The following is an 18866-nucleotide window of genomic DNA, read 5'->3' on the forward strand; positions in this document are numbered from 1 at the left end:
CGCGAACCAAACAATAGAATACAATTCATCTTCTATTCCTTGCCTATTCAATTCCTTATGGAATAACATTCCTATTACCTCAAAATTCATTCTGTGAACCAAACGTGCTGTCAATGTATTAAATTATGAACTCAATTTGTCCATCTCAACAACAAGTTAATTTTTACATTATTATTTTTCTTAAATTTAATTTAATATTTATTAAATGGATATTTAACTGAATGGCCAAATTTGGAACAAAACTAATAGTCAATTGACCATTTATGGTCATATTAAAAGTCAATGACGAAAATTGGTAAAGATCAATAGTCAAGAAACCATTTATGGTCCAATTAAAAGTCAAATGATAAAAATTGATAAATGTCAATATTCAATGGACCATTTCTAAAATTAACTCTCCAAACAATGTGGATGACTTTCATTTTTTTTTTTGAATGCTACTGACTCTAGCTAGAGTCAACAACACCTTCACTGAGACTCGATTTCATGACCTCCCACATGAGAAAAGTTACTACATACCATCTAAACACAAAGTGTTTGGCATACACACCCTTAATATTACCTTTATAGGATTAAAATATCTTATTAATTCACAATAATATTTACAAATTAAATCACCTACTGAAATAAATTATTCCCAACAAGAATCAAATCTAAATTATCTAAAGTGAAATAAATGGTATTTATCTCATTCAACCAACTACATTATTGACATAATGCAAGACCATATTTAAATTAGGAATAAGGGTCAAATAGGCCATCGAACTGCACTCAATAATGCAATTAGGCCACCGAACTTCAAAAAGCTACAATTGGGTCCCTGAACTAACGAATTCTATTCAATTAGTCTAATTTGTAGGTTTCCAAGTTGTTAGCAGGTTACTCCTTTTCAAAAAATTTTTTAATTATTATTTAAAATAATTATTTAATATTAATAATTAAAAAAAAAAAAAAAAAAAAAAAAAAAAAACAGATTGACACGCCGGAGACGAAGAAGGTTTCTTCGTCTCCGGCCATGGAGACGGAGAAACCTTCTTCGTCTCTGGCTGGAGATGAAGAACATCTTCGTCTCTGGCTGGAGACAAAGAATATCTTCGTCTCCATGGCCGGAGACGAAGAGTTTCTTCGTCTCCGGCCATCGAGACGGAGTTAACTTCTTCGTCTCTGGCCGGAGACGAAGGAACCTTTTTCGTCTCCAGCCAGAGACGAAGAAATTAACTCCGTCTCCATGGCCGGAGACGGTATCTTTTTTTTTTTTTTTTTTTTAATTTTAATTTTAAATAATTATTTTAAATAATAATTTTTTTAAAATATTATAAATTAGGGGTGACCTGCTAACAACCTCCAAAACTTACAAATTAGACTAATTGAATAGAATTAGTTAGTTCAGGTTGTAGCTTTTTAAAATTTGATGGCCTAATTACATTATTAGGTGCAGTTCGATGGCCTATTTGACCCTTATTCCTTTAAATTATAACACAATAATATCAATACTAAAATCATATAGTATTAATTAAACACAGAGACTAATAAAATAGATAAGTGTGTGGACAATACACAAATTGTCCCAAAAATTTGCAAATATCAAAAATGAAAAGGAACACATTGAGATGACTCTCCAACTAACGGCCACCATCATGTATAGGCTTCACCTTACTATTAAGGCTGCAACTTTGAAAAAGTGGTGGATATCATGTAATATATAGGTACGTGTGGCTTTTTTGAGTTTTTTTTTTTGGATGTAAATCATCACGGTGACTTAATCGTGCCGTCCTCAAAGTTCGAATCTTGGTTTCTTCTCTCAAATACTGTTCATTAAAACCATTGAGCTAAACCCGTGCGGGCTCTATTCAAACATACTTTCTCAACCTAATGAATCACAAAGAGTCAACAACGCCTCCATTGAAGCTCGATCTCATGATCTCCCACATGAGAGAGGTCACTACATGCCATCTGAGCACAATGTGCTCGGCATTTTGAGTTTAATCCTTTGATTTTAAAATAGAGACATCTTAAAAATACAAACAATACAGGTACCTGGGTCGCCTTCTCCTTCGTCGGAGAAGGCAACCAAACAACATCAGCAACCATTTTGTCGGTGTTTTTTTTGTCGGAATATGGTCAGAATCTTGTTGGAGGTTCGCCGGAACTCTAGTGACCTGTAATTATAGGTCGCAACTGGTATTTGGGCCTCAATGCTCTAAAATAATCTAATCTAAATAAAAACATAATAAGTGTGAATGAAAGTTATACCCCTGATTTATGTCCATTTTTTCCGTTAAGTTTTTTTGTACATTATGCTATAAAGGTTGTACATCAAAATATTTTGGACAAACAATAACCCCTACCGTTATAACTTCCGTTATTTTTTCACTATTGTTACCATGCACATGCATCCACCATATATTTTCTTATCTTCTTCATTAATAATAATATATAAACATTGTATATTTGAGTTATATGTTAATTATTACATAAAATATAAGTATCAAATTTATAAAAATGATTTACATTATTATTATTATTTAGAGTAATTTAAATATCTAAAATCTAAATAAATTTTAAAATTTTAATATAATGTACTAATATTGGGCACCTATTTTTTGCGCATCGCACATAAAAAAAAAAAATAAAAATACAAGTATGTTTAATAAGAGTTTAATTGCAACCTTGGAAAGTTTAAGTGCCTAATTGACTTCTGAAGTATTGTTCATGAGTCTATTTGACCATTTTTTTCCTAAAATATATTAGAGTGTACAATTTAGTGTTGAGTCTCGAAACTAAATTGACTCAATTTATTTTTTCATGAACCTAGAGCGGAATCATGAAGTCTAAGATATAATCTTGCAAAGTCGGACAATCTAGGTTATAAAATATATATATATATATATATATATATATATATATATATATATATATATATATATATATATATATAATATCAATTCTATTACATGCAAACCTTAGAAGATTCCTAAAAATAAATGTAGAGAAGGACAGGGGGGATTACATTCCATAGATGAAGTGTCGGCACTGAAAATGAGAACCCCACATTTGAATCCAACACATCCCTCCAACCTTCACGTGGTCCATCATGATTCCATTACTCTCTCTCTCTCTCTCTCTATTCATGTGTACGTAATATTAGTAAGTTGTGTACAAGTAGAGAGTGAAAGAATTATCTGCTCATCACAACTCTCAAAACAAACATTCGTGCCCTGTTCTGCAGATTCTGCAGGGTGTGTCTCCATTTTGTATGCTAATTAAACGACGAAGAAAATGGATTCAGCTACTCTTCTTGATTATGTTTTGTTTCAGCTCACCCCAACAAGGACCAGGTAATTACTACATTTTCTACTGTTTAGTAGTTCGTTCGTTGATTTCTTGGATTTTCACAATGTTTTGATTTGATAAAGATGCGATCTTGTCATCTTTTCCGGCAAGAAAAATGAGAAACTGGCGTCTGGGTTGCTTCAACCCTTCATTTCTCATCTCAAATCCGCTCAAGATCAGATTTCCAGAGGAGGCTACTCCATTACTCTTCGCCCTTCTACTCCACACACTTCCAATTCTTCTTGGTTCACCAAAGCTACTTTGGAAAGGTTGGAATATAATATAATGAATCCCTTGATGTTTATTTCCTGTCTGATTAACTCTTCTGGTAGTCCAAGGTTCTTTTAGTGGACTAATATAATGTAGGGAATTTGTGATATTTCATCAGTGTTGATATACATAGCTTGCTTGTATTTTGCAAATTTAGGTAGTTTTGGTGGCATTATTTGATTAGTTATTTTGATGCATGATATGCAAGATTTGGTAGCATTATCAAAACAATAACTTGAGTTTTGGTTGGAATTTGATGGTAACGGTGATTCAGAGGCCCATTAGGTGGGAGGACACTGGACCACTGTCAGGTGTCCACTAGGAACTACAGCTGTCAGGTCCTTGCCCACAATCTACCACTTAAGAACCAACTGATCGAACTGTCTGTGCGGGCACACATTATCCATTTGATTGGTTGCTTGTTGAGGAACTTGGCTTCTCTAGTATACTGATAGGAAACTTGTAGAACTTATCATAACTATTAATTTCAAGATTAATGTGCTTAATTAGTTAACAAGTATAATTTGGTTTCTATCATTGAAATTGTCACCATGGGTTTTGGTTTAAGGATGTGATATTTCATCAATGCTGACACCATTAGTGTTTAATTGCTTGCTTATTTTGAACTTGGCTTGTTGATTATCTCAAACGACGCTTGGTAGGTTTGTAAAGTTTGTAAGTAGTCCAGAAGTTCTTGAGAGATTTGTTAGCATTGAGAGAGAGATCGCGCAGATTGAGAGTTCAGTTCAACCGAATGAACAGCCAAGCGTGGCATCTGAGGCAGAAGGTATAGTTAAACATGTCTCATTGTACTTTATTTTGATAAATGATATGAATCCCAGGACCAAATGGATATGGACTTCAAGGAAATTAATGTTTCTGATCTGTACCTAGACAATCTCGTTTAATCTTCTTCTTGATAAAACTTATCTATGATGTTTGTAGTTGAATCCAATGGAACTGGTGAAACTTCCCAAGGAGAAGATTCCAAGTAAAAAAGCTTGTGCTAAGTCATTTACATTATATTGTCTGCCTTTTAGTATGGGTTAATTAATACATCATTGTGGACAGGGCTCGTCTGCAACGCATTCTGGAAACTCGAAAGGTGGTTCTTAGGAAAGAGCAAGCCATGGCGTATGCTCGTGCTCTAGTGTCAGGATTTAAGGCAGACTGTTTAGAGGACCTTATATCTTTCGCCAATGCTTTTGGAGCTTTACGGTTAAGGTAAACAACTCTGGGAAAAAAAATCGTTACATTATCTATGATGTATATATGGTAGCAGGCAACTTCTGATGCTTGGCTATGTTTATTCAGGGAAGCATGTGTAAATTTCTTGGAATTGTGTACTAAAAAAAGCGACGATGGAATGTGGATGCACGAGGTAGCAGCAATGCAGGCCTGCTCACCTTCTGAGCTTCCATATTTCGGGAAATCAGGAATCGTGTTTGCTGGAGAGGAGAAATTGTATAATCAAGATACCATGATGAACCAGAACGAGTTATCGAATGGTAATTTGTTTTGTGTCATGTTTGCTTTCATAAGATTCTGCAATGCCCATAATTCTTAGAGTTTCTGATAAGATTCTCTTTGTTTTGTTTGATCTTTTGGTATTCTCTGGATGTGATATGATATTCAGATAATGGCTTGGCATCAACACCTCAAATGCAGCTTCCAATATGGCAAAACCATTTCCCACAGTATCTGCAACATTTTCCAGGTCCCGGGATTCCTCAAACGAGGCCTTTTCCCGGGTATCTGCTTCCAGGAATGCAGGCTCCCCCGTCTTACTTTCCTGGAAACGTTCACCACGAATCAGAGGACAGTTGGAAGGGCAAGTCGGGTTCCAAAAGCAAGAAGAAATATTCAAATGGAACGAATCCGAAAGAAGATCATGGAAATGAAAATAGTGATTTGAGCTCAGGAGGTGATTCAGATAACCACCGGAGAGGTTCATCAAAAACAATTGTTATTCGCAATATAAATTATGTTACTTCAAGGAGAAATGATGAAGAGAAGGACAGCAGTTCTAGTGATTCTTCCTCTTTAGCCTCTGATTCGATCAAAAGGCAAATAGAACAAGCTGTTGGGGCATTGGAGAGGCCAGAGAATAGAACATCCCATAGCAAAAAGAAACGAGATGGAACGAAAAGACGACATAGCAGCAAGAATAGAGAGGGTGGTGTTGAAAATGCAGATATGGGAACCTCTCAAGAAGACTTCTTTGCAAGCAAGAGCTTAGGGGATGAGGATCGGTCATCTCCATTCAATGCTCAAACCAAGGGACTATCGAAACACCATGCTCCTTCAAATGACTCTTTTATTGTGACTGAAAGAGACATACATGTTGAAGACCAAGTTCATTTGCAAAATTTTGGAGCAAGAGAAACAACAACTTACCTAGTTAGTAGAGGAGGCGATACGGGTGATGAGGAATTGGTATTTGCAAATAGAACCCGAGAAACGGTTAGCTACCCCCGTGCAACGTTGTCAATTGGTGCCACTGATACAATGATCATTAGAAGCCAAAACGAGGAAGATTGGTTTAAGTGCAACCAACCAGACTTGCTATCATCAAATGGGGGATTTAAGGTAGACAACAGTATCTTTGTTGGTGAGGAAAACAAAAAAGATGTGCTCGCTGATGATTCTTTTATAGTACAAACAAATTCAGTTGGTAAAACATCGTCTGACTATCAACCAACCGCTGACATCTTCATGGTTTCGGACATCATTGGAGCTAATCAACCTAAGCATAACATATTAGAGGTTGAAGCCACAGTTGTAAACGAACCAGATGATCTTTGCATGGTGCTTGAGCGAGATAATGCAGCTATTGATCAAGTGGATGCCCCGTGGAGTCCAGAAATGGATTATGGAAATGATAAAGTGAATTTTAAGCTGCCCCAAAACGATAAAGTTCCCAATACAAGAGACAGGACTAATCCAGGAGAAAAAGGAGTTAGAAAAGAAACAAGTTCTAGAACTCCAGTGGGGACTCTTGCAAGGACCAAATCTGAGATCACTTCAAGGATCAAAAAATCACCTTCAACGCCAAAGATCAAATCTGTTAAGGTAATTGAATAAAAGAATTAGAAGGTGTACTTGAAAATGCATTTACTCCCTTGTTGATTGTCCACCTAAAGAATTTGCCAGTTTTAGTCCTATTCTAGTGGAAAGAATCCTACTATAGTTTAGCTGGTCTGACATGTTTTGAGAAACTCCTATCACAAATATTTCGATATATCTATGTGGGCAGAGACCGGGGCCGGTGAAGGGCCAAGTCCAGCACCAGGTGGCTAGGGGGATTGTTGGGCGGAGGCTTGAAGGGCCAAGTCCAGCACCCTGCCTCTCGAAAATGTGACGGTACAAGAAATAAAGTTGCGCATTCACTACTAGTTATAGTTTTTGGCGTAGCGATAAGCGCTTAATCTTAACAAACAGTATCAGAGCCAGCGCTTAATCTTAACAAAAAGTATCAGAGCCCGCGCTTAATCTTAACAAACAGTATTAAAGCCAGGACACGGGTTCGAGGTAGCTTTTGGCATATGATCTTAACAATTTAGAAGTTAAATATTTCTTTTAGGCTTTCATTGCAGGTGCATGGTTTCAATATCTATGCATCTTTGAATAGTTATTCATCCACTTTTACCCCCTCTCTCATGGCATTTCTTTTCCTTATTGTACTTCTTTCATGCATTTTTGCCCATTGACAGGAAGAAGAAAGCAGAAAGAAAATGGAGGAACTAGCATTGCAGCGTCAAAGGAGGATTGCAGAGAGAAGTGCTGGAACTGTTTCTAATAGACCAACCTCAAATAAAACCATGAAAGATAGCAAAAGATCTATGGCCACCACTGTGAAAGTTGAGAAACTGAAGTATCAAGCCTCAACTGGAGAGGCAGAGAAATTACATAAACCAATTTGTAGGAGCTCTACCATAGATCGCCTTGCAACTGCACGAATAACTCACACGCCATCTAAAGAGTCACAGAACAGATCAAGTAGGAAAACAATTCATCAAAAGGTCAAGCCTTCAGATAAAAGTTGTATGAATAAGTCTAATACGACTTCTCCTGATGCTCTAGTAAAGGAGAGCAGCACTGAAGGAAGGCCTCGGGCTAATGAAGTTGATGATTTCAGAGACATCAAGGAGCTTCAGACTATATCTTCAGTTGAGAAGATTGAAAATCATATGATTTCATCTACTGATACTTTCGTTAACGAAGAACGTGATCAGATGTCAAATGGAAGATTCTCAATGCCGCCTAACGAAGATCAATCTGTCCAACCACAGGACTTGAAAGTGAGCGATGCGAACAGTGCAGTAAGTGATGAAGTGAAGGTAGAAACACATCACTCAAGGAAGAAATGGATCACTGGTGGCGACTCTCCTCAAGTAACCAACAGTATTAGAAAGTTGCTATTGTTTGGTAGGAAAAGCTGAGCATTCCACCTCTAATGAGGTCAAAGTTACAAGTTTTATTATTGAGTAATAAAAAAATTTCTTTCTTGTCTGTGTTGAGAGGAACAAGAAACCGAACAAAGTAAAAACTAAAGGCTGCTTTAGTTGAGAGTTGTATTCTATCATATCACCTCATCCACTTAGTAAGTGGTTGATCATTTGCATTCTGCCTTTTTAGATCCTCGAATTTGGCAGCTAAACACTCGTAGTCTGGAAGCTTAGGATGAACATGAGTGAGAGGACGATTCTTCTTATCTTTATCGATTATATAAGAATCTTGAACCTCTACATTTCTCTCTTTGCGAGCATAACTGGCATCCTTATTGAACATATGACTGTGTCTTTGATCTATTACTTTGTCAGGGTAACAACACTTAGAGCTCGAATGCTGCACTTCTGCCCTTTCATCAGGTACAATCTCGAATGATGGATCTATATTGTTGTTCCCCCTCATCTTTATCTCTGTAGAATTTGTCAAAGTAGTATTTGATCTAATCTTTTGCAGAATACCCTGCAGCTTCAAAGTCCTTGAACTTTTGTGTTTACTCTCATTCTTGCTCGAGCCCCCCTCGGGTTCATCCTTTTTCTTCACCTCACAAGATTCAATGTAATTTTCGCGTGCAAGTAACTGCAACAAGATAACAAATAACACAATAAGATAAACCAAAACAAAAATCTCATAGAAAACGGGTAGAAGGTACCTTAAGTTGAGGTCCCAAAGAAATTGCATACTCATTAGCTATTTCATCTGTTAGTTGGAGCTTGATATCTTCCATTACCGGCTTCCTGGTTAGGTTCTGCTTAGTTTGAGAGTTTACTGTGTTCCCGGGTAGCAGCTGAACGTTGATTCTCTCGAACGCTTTCCCAAAATGCTGTTTGAACAAATCTCTGAGTGAATGTAGCTCAGGTAACTCACTGCATCTAGCTGAAGCATATATGATACTCGATGCAGCTTCCCTGCCTTCATCAGAAAATTTACTGTGTCCACAAAACATATCACACATACATGATCACTCAATTATAAGTGTTGAGCGTCTAACCATTAATGTGCAATTCAACTATCAGCTTAAGCTTTTGAGATGGAGCACATGCTTCAATTTGGTATGAGTCAGACCAAAAATCATGGGTTCGAATCTCTACGTATATATATCAGTGTTGTAAAACTCGGCCGCCTAGCCGCTAGGCGGCCACTTGCCTTGGAGTTTTGGCCTATAGGCGGCCAAAACTCGGTCGGCCGCCTAGGCGGCCTGGGCGGTCAAACTCGGCCGAGTCGGTCAACTCGGCCAACTCGGCCAAGTCGACCGATTTCGTCCGATTTTTGACCGTTTTGACCGATTTTGATCGATTTTGTCTGATTTTGACCGATGTCGTCTTTCATTAATTATTGATTTTAATATTATTATGACATTATGACTTATAAATTATCATTATTTCATTTATTTAGATGTATTATTTGAGTGAACGTTGAAAACAACCTCATTAAAATTGTCGAACTACAAGTCTATCACTATTTTTTTTAATTTTTTTGGTGCCCGCCTAGCGCCGCCTAGAATCCGCCTAGACCGCCTAGGCGCTAGGCGCTGCCCGGCCGCCCGACTAGCGCCTAGCGCCTACTGCAACCTTGATATATATATATACCTGTGCATGCTGAAGTCAGAGAGGTTTGTGAAGATGCAGTCACAGAAGTGAAGAAGCTGATTATATGCAGCCAGCCTGCACTGGTCACTATGAAGCTGCTCCACCTGCAACCATTGAAGCTAACTTGTAAGGCGAATGGGAGTCCAGAAATGGGTGTAAATTAACAATAAAATGGAATGGAATGAAATTCTGTGGTGATTATATTACCTTTGATAAAGCAAGGTGTAACTGCCCATTCTGCAGAAGCTGAGCAACATCACTTCGGGCTTGCCTGATAATGGCATCCATTCGGTTTTTCTGGAGTTCTATGCGTTGTTTAAGCCGCCTGATCACCCTCTTGCTGCAAAATTATAATAATAACTTTAAAGATCAAGAAACACACACACACATATATATATATATATATTCACTCTATTGTATAGCATGCACTTCATATTCACCAATCACCATGACAACATTCATTTTATACTTCATTTTAATTTATTTCAAATGATCGAATTAAATATATCATCATAAATATAATATATAATTGAAACTCACAGCTATTACAGGAAAGTATAGGCCGAATAAACCCATAACTATAAAGAGGTAAATCAATTTCTATTACTCAATATAACCAGTTTTTTTTTTTTTAAAAAAAAAAAAAAAAAAGCCCAACCAATTAACACCCCTAGGGGTAAAATTTAATATTTCATATATGTAGTAGAAGACATAATAAAACTCCAGAAATATTGTTCAATATAAATAAATAAAATATAGATTTGTTTTCTAATACTACTTTATAATATTGATTTTTTTAAACATAAACTCAGAAAATATATCTCAATAAAGTCCAATCACTTTTAATCTTTTACACTGTACTAATTATTCACTTTAATGATTGCTTATCTTATCATAGCTATCATTATCAAAATAAATTATTAATCAAAAAAATGTTAATAGAATAATATCCTATAAAATTCTTTTGATGAAGAATTAAAAGGGAACACTCATTATGTCCTAAAAGGAGGAGGGACAAACAAAACAAAATTAAAAATTTGCTCACAAAACTTTAAGTGGCAAAGAATTCAAAAAATTATACATCAAAGTAAAGAGTTTCCATTTTACATTTGTCTAAAAAATAAATATTATATACAAACTTAGTACGTGGTACAAATATGTAAAACAACTCCAAATATAAAAATATTATTTTTAAAATATACAATTAGAGATAAAAGTTAATATTTTGAAAGTTGGAGTTTAGATTTTAGGGTTTTATATATATATCATGGAGAAATAATCATGAAAATGCTAGAAAAAGTCAATAACCTTGTAGCCTAGATGAACAGATACTATATTGTAACAGAGTCAGTATTACTATTAAAAAAAAAAAAAATCATATATACCACTTGTAAGCTTTTCTCCATCTGGAGGCCCAGGCCATTGCAAGAAGTATATCAAACCATCTGTAACCCATTTTCTTCTGCGTGCTTTCTCCCTTCATCACTTTCTTCCGGTTTGAAGAAGAAAAATGGTGAAAAGTTTGGCAGTATGATCGAGATTTGGACCGGTTTGAAGAAGAAAAATGAAATTCAATTCTTTTTTGAAGTTTTATTATGAAACAGTATGATGGAGATTTGGATATGGTGAAAAGTTTGGCAGAATAAGCTAATAAGGTGATGAGGTTTATATGCAAGTTATCTGTATATATACATATATAAACACAGGAAGGAGTATATCGATAATGAAATGCAATAATCTTTCCAGTACGTACATAATACTCGGTTTGAACTTTCCATGTGAAGAAAAAGTTGACAGGAAACTCTATGGAAATGATTGGTTTTTGAATCTTAATTAGCGGCATTCCATGTTTGAAAATTCTTCATTTCTTCCTAGTAATTAGTCATAGAATACTTGAGGATAACGAAATCTATAATATTATTTTATTTTATTTATGAACTAGTAAATTACGGATGCACAGATAAAATTCTTTTATTATATATTTAGATAATAAAATTAAAGATGAATTATAAACAATTTTAATATTTGAAAGAATATATTTATTTAATTATATATAAGATTAATGATTAAATAATATATGACTCAGCATTATCTTGAAAGAAAAAAGATATTGGCCCTGTTTGGTAAAATGACTGTTAGCTGATAGCTGTTAGTTGTTAGCTGATTCTGTTAATTAGAGTGTATAAATAGTTGATAACATTAGCTGATTGTAGAAAAGTGTTTAGTAAATTAGCTGTTAGCTGATAGCTGTTTGGTGTAATTTCTTTTCTCAAAAAGCTAATTGAAAAAGTTGCTTGGAGTAGCCTTTTGAATTTTAGCCTTTTAGAGTTGCAAAAAGCTAATTAACCAAACATTTATATTGATATTTTAACTAAATCAAACAATTAATAGTGGACTCTGATCCGCCGCACTCTATTTCTGCATATTTTCAATAAATGCCGAACAGGCTCCTTTCAAAAAAAAAAAAAAAAAACAATTAATAGTGGTCAAATAAGCCAAAATTGACCTATAGGTCAATTGGCCATTGTAATATGAAACCAAACATATAAATTGTGTGTATTTAACTCAATTCTACCGTTCAAAAAAACTCAATTCTAGTAGCTAGAGAGTATCTATATGTCCATGTCCATATATACTTTCTAGGGTTCAAATCTCTAACCTCTCATTTAATATAGCCACAGTTATGCCACCTGACTACAAGTTAGGTCTTTGGCTAATAATAATAATTATTTATTTAATACAAAATGATATAAATAAAAATGACTAAGGTGTCCCTCAATAATTTAAAATTTTAAAATGCATTATTAATTATTAATATTAACATAATTTGTTAGTGGTGGACTAAAATTACAACTTTACACATAATTAAATGAGAAAATTTGTACTCCGTATATGATAATAATTCATGGACCAAATATACAATATAGATATAATTAATGGATTAAAACCGTCATTTTCCCTAATAATAATATAATGTCTCTTTGGAAGAATAATATAATGTCTCTTCTGAAGGTAATATACAACCCTATGCAAATCATTACCTAATATATACTCAGTATCATTATTATTGCATTTAGATTTACCAATAAAAATAAAGAGCTTTCCTTTTAATTTCAAGCTTTTAGACAATTTCATATCAAAATATAAATATTATACAATGAGTTTAGTTCTTCATTGTATTAACATAATATACCTAACTTAAACCGCAAGTAGTTTTCTTTTTCTTTTTCTTTTTCTTTTTTTTTTTTGGTGAAGAAACCGCTTTTTTTTAATATTACTGACTCAAGGTACAAAAAGTCAATACCACCTTCAGCTTCCACTGAAACTCGAACCCACAACTTCTTATATAGAAAAATAATTTTGTGTCACTATACTACAAGGTCTTTGAAAATCACAAGTAATTTTAAATCTTCATAAATAAATTAAAATAATTAACACACAAAATTAATCTTGACTAGCTAAAGTCAGAACCTTAAACCCTAATCAAGTCATTACTTTCTTTACGTTTTTGACAGCTCATATACATATTATTAAACACGTCACATGCACAAATAATACTAAAATATTCATAGAGATTTTTTTGTAAAAAGCTAAAAAATATTATATATTAACTTTTCTTCACTAATTTCCTCCATGCCATTCATTTCCTAGCTTTTAACTATGGCAAAAAACTTACGTGAGTCACATATCTTTGCCCGTGAAATATGTCGGATCAAGATAAAAATGTAATATTTATACAAAAAAAAATGTAATACTAATCAGAAATAAAGTGTTGATTTTTTATTTTTTATTTTTTGAAAGAAAGTGTTTGTTAATTACTTATAAGAAAAAGTGAAATATTTTGAGAAAAAATATAATACTTTTATATTTTGATTTAAAAATTTTACATTTTCCCTCAAAAATATTACATTTTTCCTTACTATTTAGTAACAAATACTTTATTCCTAACTAGTATTATATTTTTTTCAGTATAAGTATTATATTTCCATCTCGAATCAACCAGTCTCACGGATAAGGATCGTGAGACGGTCTCATAGGAGAATCACTCTTTTACTAATATAGTATAATATGATCTAATATATAATTGATCAGTGAAATGAATCCAAAGCTAGATATGACCATGGTTTGATTCAAACCGAACCGAAACCGCTGGTTTCAATTAGGAAGTAAACTTTTTTTTTTTTAAATATATATGTTTAATATTAAATACTGCTACAGATCTCATAAGATCAGACTGCAGCAAATATGGAATATTTGATAAATACAAAAAAATAAAATAAAAAATTAAACAGAAAATATGTTCTAAATTTTCAAAGCAAATATGTTCTGATTTTTGGGTTGGGTGACTCTTAGTCCCTCCTTATGATAAAATTAAAAACAGAATAAAAACTCAAAGCATAGGCCATAGATCATAATACAGGAGATGACAAATCAAAATGAAATAGCACAGTGAACACTGCTACAGATCTACAAAAATGATATACATGCAAAATAGTATTGAATATAATGAATTTCACATCACACATACATTGCGTGTTCAGATTCAGCTATACGTGTTGTTTCCTATATATATGGTTTAAGTATTTGATATGACCATTTAAAAAAAAAATTCTAGATAAAAAATTAATTGTTGAATTTGGATCATTTTAAAATAGAGCATATGATTTTATCTAAAAAAAAAAATTATTATTAGTTAGAGTCGGCGGTTCACATCGGAACTACCGATTTTGGTTCGGCTATTCTTAAAACGGGAATCAAAACCGTGGTCAAATCTATTGAAAGTCCTCATACACAGTTCAACTAGTCAACCAATTCAAAAATAAAATTTATAATTTTTGTTTTGTTGATATCACTTCTTAATTTTTATTCCCTAATGTACAATATTTAATAAAAGAATGGCTAGTCTTTTTTTTTTTTTGTTGGGAAAAAGAATGGCTAGTCTTTTAAGATATTTGGTTGCATAAAAGAATCTCTTTATTTCAATTATTCCTTTAATTATCGAGTTTTGTTAATTCGGACTATTTGAGTTACAATTTTTTAAAAATAAAATATCAATTATATTAAAGCAATAAACAATTCAATAATGAGTTAATTTAATCCATCGATTAACATGTCAGGGAGCCAATATCACAGAGTAATTATTTAATTTTAAGAGGATGTTTAATTTCATAATATACTATAAAATATTATTTCATACATTTGATTTGAAATATTAGTTTTTCAATGGGAAAAATGTTACGTAGAAAAAAATATTTTCTTATTAAGTCTTCGCATAACTAACTCTTTGTAACAAAGTTGATCAATTAATTTGAATCAGAATATGAAATAATTTGGTACATAATAAGTTCAGTACAAATGGTATTTTGCCTTTCGGATCGGATAGTCAAATTTTGTGAACATTGAGTCAAAGATTGGTAGGCAAGCTAAGAGTCTATAACTCTAGAGTTCATCCTAATCCACTGACGTGTATTACCAATCTTATACTCCGTATTTGCTCTATTTTAGCAACTAATTAGGGGCGTTTCGTTCACTGAATATTATATTAACTTAGAAAAGTTATATTTATATGTTTAGTTTAAATTTAAGATATGTAAATAAGATAAGGATAATAAGATAAATTGATTAAAATGTTAAAAGTTTAACATTAATAATAGGATAAGAGAATGTAATATTATCTAAGAAATTAGTGGGTATCTCACATTCCCTTCCAGTAGCTAAAAACTTAATGTGAAGGTTATCTGACATTTCCTGAAAAAATTACATAATCTGAACCAAGTATAGGGATCTTATATTTCCAAGCAAATATAACATTAGTTATTTTATATAACTTGAACCAAACACCCCCTTAAAGTTTATTAGTACAATCTGAGACAACTATTTTTTTTAACTCTACATCTCATCTTAATAAGGGCGCAAATTTCACTTTTAGTCCCCAACTATTATAGCATTACTACATTTAATCCTATTCTTTTAATTTTGTCATATTACATCTTGACTTTAAACAATTTCCACTTTTAGTCCTTAACTATTATGACATTAATACATTTAATCATATTCTTTTAATTTTGCCATATTACATTCATGACTTTAGTAACTTTCACTTTCAGTCCTCAGCTATTCTGACATTGTCATATTTAGTCCTACCCTTTTAATTTTGCCATATTAAATCCATGACTTTTATTTGATTACCACCATTAGTCTTCCATTAAAATTTTATTAATTTATCATTAGAATTGAAATAATAAAGGAAACAATAATTACAATTTCGTAACTCATATTTCAAACACATTAAAAAAATATTGTAAATATCAAATGGTGTTTGAGATACAATATGTGTAAAGATTTGTCCCTTTTATTATATGTCAATTTAATGATATCATTGTATTTTAATATCGTAACCTATATTTCTAATACATTTCTATGAGTTACGATTGATATTTCTAATATGTTTGAAATACGAGTTACTATATTGAAACATAGTAATAGATTTGTAGCATGGATGAATTTTAGGTAAAGCAAATTTGAAAAATTTAACACTAGTCTAAGGCTGTACTACTTATCTTATAAAATCTGTCGGCTATTTTTGGCGTACATTAATTAAATACTAACCGCGCATCTTGGTTACTTAAAGGCTTTGAATATCTAGAGAGAGAAGGCAGGGGAGAGAGAGTTAAGAGTTTCAGAGTTTCAGTGAAGGAAGAGATCTAGATCTGTGCAACTCTGAACTTCAACTGAAGGCAGAAGCTTCACTACGCTCCAAAAATGGCTTCCAAGCTGTTAATGATCATTGTCTTTGTGTTTGATCTCATAGCTTTTGGTTTGGCTATAGCTGCTGAGCAGAGGCGAAGCACAGTGAGCACCCACCCCTCCCCCAAACAAACTCATTAGATTAAAAATCCCAATTTACTTGTTTGTTACATTCATTTGTTTTATTGGTGTTTTGTTTTTCTTTTAATGTGAATCGTGTGTTGTTTCTGGGTAAAATGTTGAACTTCAATTGAGAGGAGCTAGTGTAATGTGAATATTGAACTTTGATTGTAAGGAATGTTTGAGGATTGAGGGGGTTGCTTATTGTTGTGATATGATCTGTTTGTTTATTTGGGAAGATCTGGAGTTTCTGTAGTGATGAAGGGGTGTAAGGGAATATGAGCATTTCCCACTCTCAGCTGAAAGGATATTGGTATTAGGGTTTGCTTTTTTATGTTCTTGAAATAATTTGGGTTTGGAATTGAATAGCTTTATAACAAAAATGTTCTTGATTTCCTGTTTAGCTTGGCCACTCAGTTTACTGGCATATTGATTTTGTTTTCTTGTCTATTCTTTGAGCTAATGTAGAAGTTTTCTATCTAATGTGAGAAGTACTGTTTGTATTAACATTGTCTGCCAGTAATGTTTCTTAGCAAGCCATTAATCGTGTTAAGTAATCAGCCTGTGTTTGTAGTTTGTACCTACATGATTTTAGGATGAAATCTAGGAAGCACGGACACTTTTAGAAAGCCAAGATTTCGTGTTGAACACACATATTGGATACTTGTTTTTACGAAATTTTCCCTGGAAATGCCCAAGGCACATCATGGACACGCACAGGACACATTGCGGAGATGCCTACGACTTGAAATGTAGAATATTCAAGTGATGACTTTGTTTCAGCTTTAATTAACAGGAATTTTGTTCCTTTACAGGCCAAGATTCAAAAGGATACTGAAGACACTTACAACTACTGTGTTTATGACTCAGACATTGCAACTGGTTTTGGTGTCGGTGCCTTCTTATTCCTCATGGCTAGCCAAATTCTTATAATGGTGGCGAGCCGCTGCTTCTGCTGTGGAAGGGCTTTGAGCCCTGGAGGCTCTCGAGCTTGTGCAGTTCTCCTGTTTATAATCTGCTGGTCTGCACCTTTCCTTTTCTGATAAGTAGCTATTCTATTGCATCATTAACCAATAAAAAAGAAACAATTTTGACCTCTAAACTTCGCTTCAGGGTCACATTTTTCATAGCCGAGGTATGCTTGCTGGCTGGTTCTGTGAGGAATGCTTATCACACAAAGTACAGATCATCGTTCTTAATGAATGACAAGCCACTTTCCTGTGAAACATTGAGGAAGGGAGTCTTTGCAGCTGGAGCAGCTTTCATTTTGTTCACAGGCATAATCTCCGAGTTCTATTATGCTTCCTATTCCAAGGCCAGGGGTACCCCGGGGCAATACACTGGAGCTGCTGACATCGGCATGTCAGCATATAAATGAGGTCAGCTTATAATTTCCTCGACGAGATTGCTGTGAATGCCTGAATTTTCACTTTCGAGACCCTTAGTTGCATCTGAATTCCAAGTATAGGAGTCTAGTTTTAGTTGGAGATTGAGAATTTGCTGTTGTCATGATGCTGTTTCAGTCTTTGATTCTTTTGTGCCAAAACTTGAACTTTCCTAGTATGTTATGCTCATTGTATATTTATATTTATATTTATATTATGTAATACAAGTCTGTTATTTATGCTTCTTTGGGACAATATATGCCAAGTATTATATGATACAACTTGGGACTAATATTATACTCTCTCTCTCATTTTATCAGTTTTGCTTACTCATTGGTCAAACCAACTCTTTCTTCTTTGTTTATTTTTTGTAATATTTTTTTAACTTATTTTTTAATTTGATTTTTTGTGTTTAAGTACTTTTAGCGTAGTTTCTAAATATATAAATTTTGTATATTAATTCTAAACTTAATATTATGAAAAATTGAATTAAAAATAATTTCAGTCCAGGTTAACTGTATTAAACACATAAAATGGAACGGAGGGAGCAACATTTTACATCGACTGTATCTTAGTATCTAGACCAAACTATGTCAAACAAACTATAGCATTATGATATACTTCTTGATCTTTGTTGTTAATCAACCTCAAGAGCACAAGCTCGGTAATTATTTATCAATTAATTGTTACTATATCAAAATCTAACATAGTAACATGCCAAGTTGTCAACCATATATTACGTTACATAACATTCCCAGAGAATCTTCACCTCTAAATTAATAAAGCATGTAATTTTTTATAGGCTGCATCTTTACATAAAAAATTATGACAAATGCAAAATTGGAAACCATCCCAAAGGCATCAACAGCAATAAGCTATCATCACTATATTATTTATAGGTTCTGTTTGGGCT

At 33.4% G+C, this 18866-nt stretch overlaps 3 protein-coding genes across 5 annotated transcripts; 2 read left to right on the forward strand and 1 right to left on the reverse strand.

Moving 5' to 3' along the window:
* The first annotated feature begins 3102 nt into the window (after positions 1-3102).
* LOC109150649 lies at positions 3103-8172 on the forward strand. 3 transcript variants are annotated; one of them, XM_019298634.1, is made up of 9 exons: positions 3104-3338; positions 3417-3602; positions 4266-4390; positions 4549-4594; positions 4675-4827; positions 4918-5104; positions 5251-5259; positions 5290-6675; positions 7317-8172. In XM_019298634.1, exons 1-9 carry the CDS (start codon positions 3280-3282, stop codon positions 8043-8045), a joined length of 2880 nt encoding a protein of 959 aa, XP_019154179.1. In that variant the 5' UTR covers positions 3104-3279; the 3' UTR covers positions 8046-8172. The 3 variants fall into 3 exon arrangements, with proteins under 3 accessions (XP_019154178.1, XP_019154179.1, XP_019154180.1); XM_019298633.1 differs by having other exon boundaries at positions 3103-3338; positions 4918-5111; positions 5240-6675; XM_019298635.1 differs by lacking the exon at positions 5251-5259 and having other exon boundaries at positions 4918-5078; positions 5288-6675.
* Positions 8118-11375, reverse strand: LOC109150650. The gene is made up of 5 exons (XM_019298636.1): positions 11087-11375; positions 9909-10041; positions 9702-9805; positions 8765-9041; positions 8118-8691 (listed from the first exon to the last, which is right to left on the reverse strand). Exons 1-5 carry the CDS (start codon positions 11182-11184, stop codon positions 8191-8193), a joined length of 1113 nt encoding a protein of 370 aa, XP_019154181.1. The 5' UTR covers positions 11185-11375; the 3' UTR covers positions 8118-8190.
* A 4947-nt stretch (positions 11376-16322) lies between these two features.
* On the forward strand, positions 16323-18226 carry LOC109150658. Its single transcript, XM_019298644.1, has 3 exons — positions 16323-16553; positions 17384-17589; positions 17682-18226. The coding sequence occupies exons 1-3, from the start codon at positions 16464-16466 to the stop codon at positions 17944-17946; spliced, it is 561 nt and encodes a 186-aa protein (XP_019154189.1). The 5' UTR covers positions 16323-16463; the 3' UTR covers positions 17947-18226.
* Positions 18227-18866: the final 640 nt, after the last annotated feature.

The sequence above is a fragment of the Ipomoea nil genome, unplaced genomic scaffold (genome assembly GCF_001879475.1).
Source record: "Ipomoea nil cultivar Tokyo-kokei standard unplaced genomic scaffold, Asagao_1.1 scaffold2279, whole genome shotgun sequence".
Taxonomy (NCBI): domain Eukaryota; kingdom Viridiplantae; phylum Streptophyta; class Magnoliopsida; order Solanales; family Convolvulaceae; genus Ipomoea; species Ipomoea nil.

Bases quoted from the DNA above. Each gene is read 5' to 3' on its own strand.
- LOC109150649 (XM_019298633.1), top strand. From the start codon at position 3,280: ATGGATTCAGCTACTCTTCTTGATTATGTTTTGTTTCAGCTCACCCCA. The intron at 4,391-4,548 runs GTATAGTTAAAC...TGATGTTTGTAG, and splicing joins CGTGGCATCTGAGGCAGAAG to TTGAATCCAATGGAACTGGT. The intron at 4,595-4,674 runs GTAAAAAAGCTT...CATTGTGGACAG, and splicing joins TCCCAAGGAGAAGATTCCAA to GGCTCGTCTGCAACGCATTC.
- LOC109150658 (XM_019298644.1), top strand. From the start codon at position 16,464: ATGGCTTCCAAGCTGTTAATGATCATTGTCTTTGTGTTTGATCTCATA. The intron at 16,554-17,383 runs GTGAGCACCCAC...GTTCCTTTACAG, and splicing joins CTGAGCAGAGGCGAAGCACA to GCCAAGATTCAAAAGGATAC. The intron at 17,590-17,681 runs GTCTGCACCTTT...ACTTCGCTTCAG, and splicing joins CTCCTGTTTATAATCTGCTG to GGTCACATTTTTCATAGCCG.
- LOC109150650 (XM_019298636.1), bottom strand. From the start codon at position 11,184: ATGAAGGGAGAAAGCACGCAGAAGAAAATGGGTTACAGATGGTTTGAT. The intron at 10,042-11,086 runs GTATATATGATT...ATAATTTTGCAG, and splicing joins TGGAGAAAAGCTTACAAGTG to CAAGAGGGTGATCAGGCGGC. The intron at 9,042-9,701 runs GTATATATATAT...TTGTGGACACAG, and splicing joins TCTGACTTCAGCATGCACAG to TAAATTTTCTGATGAAGGCA.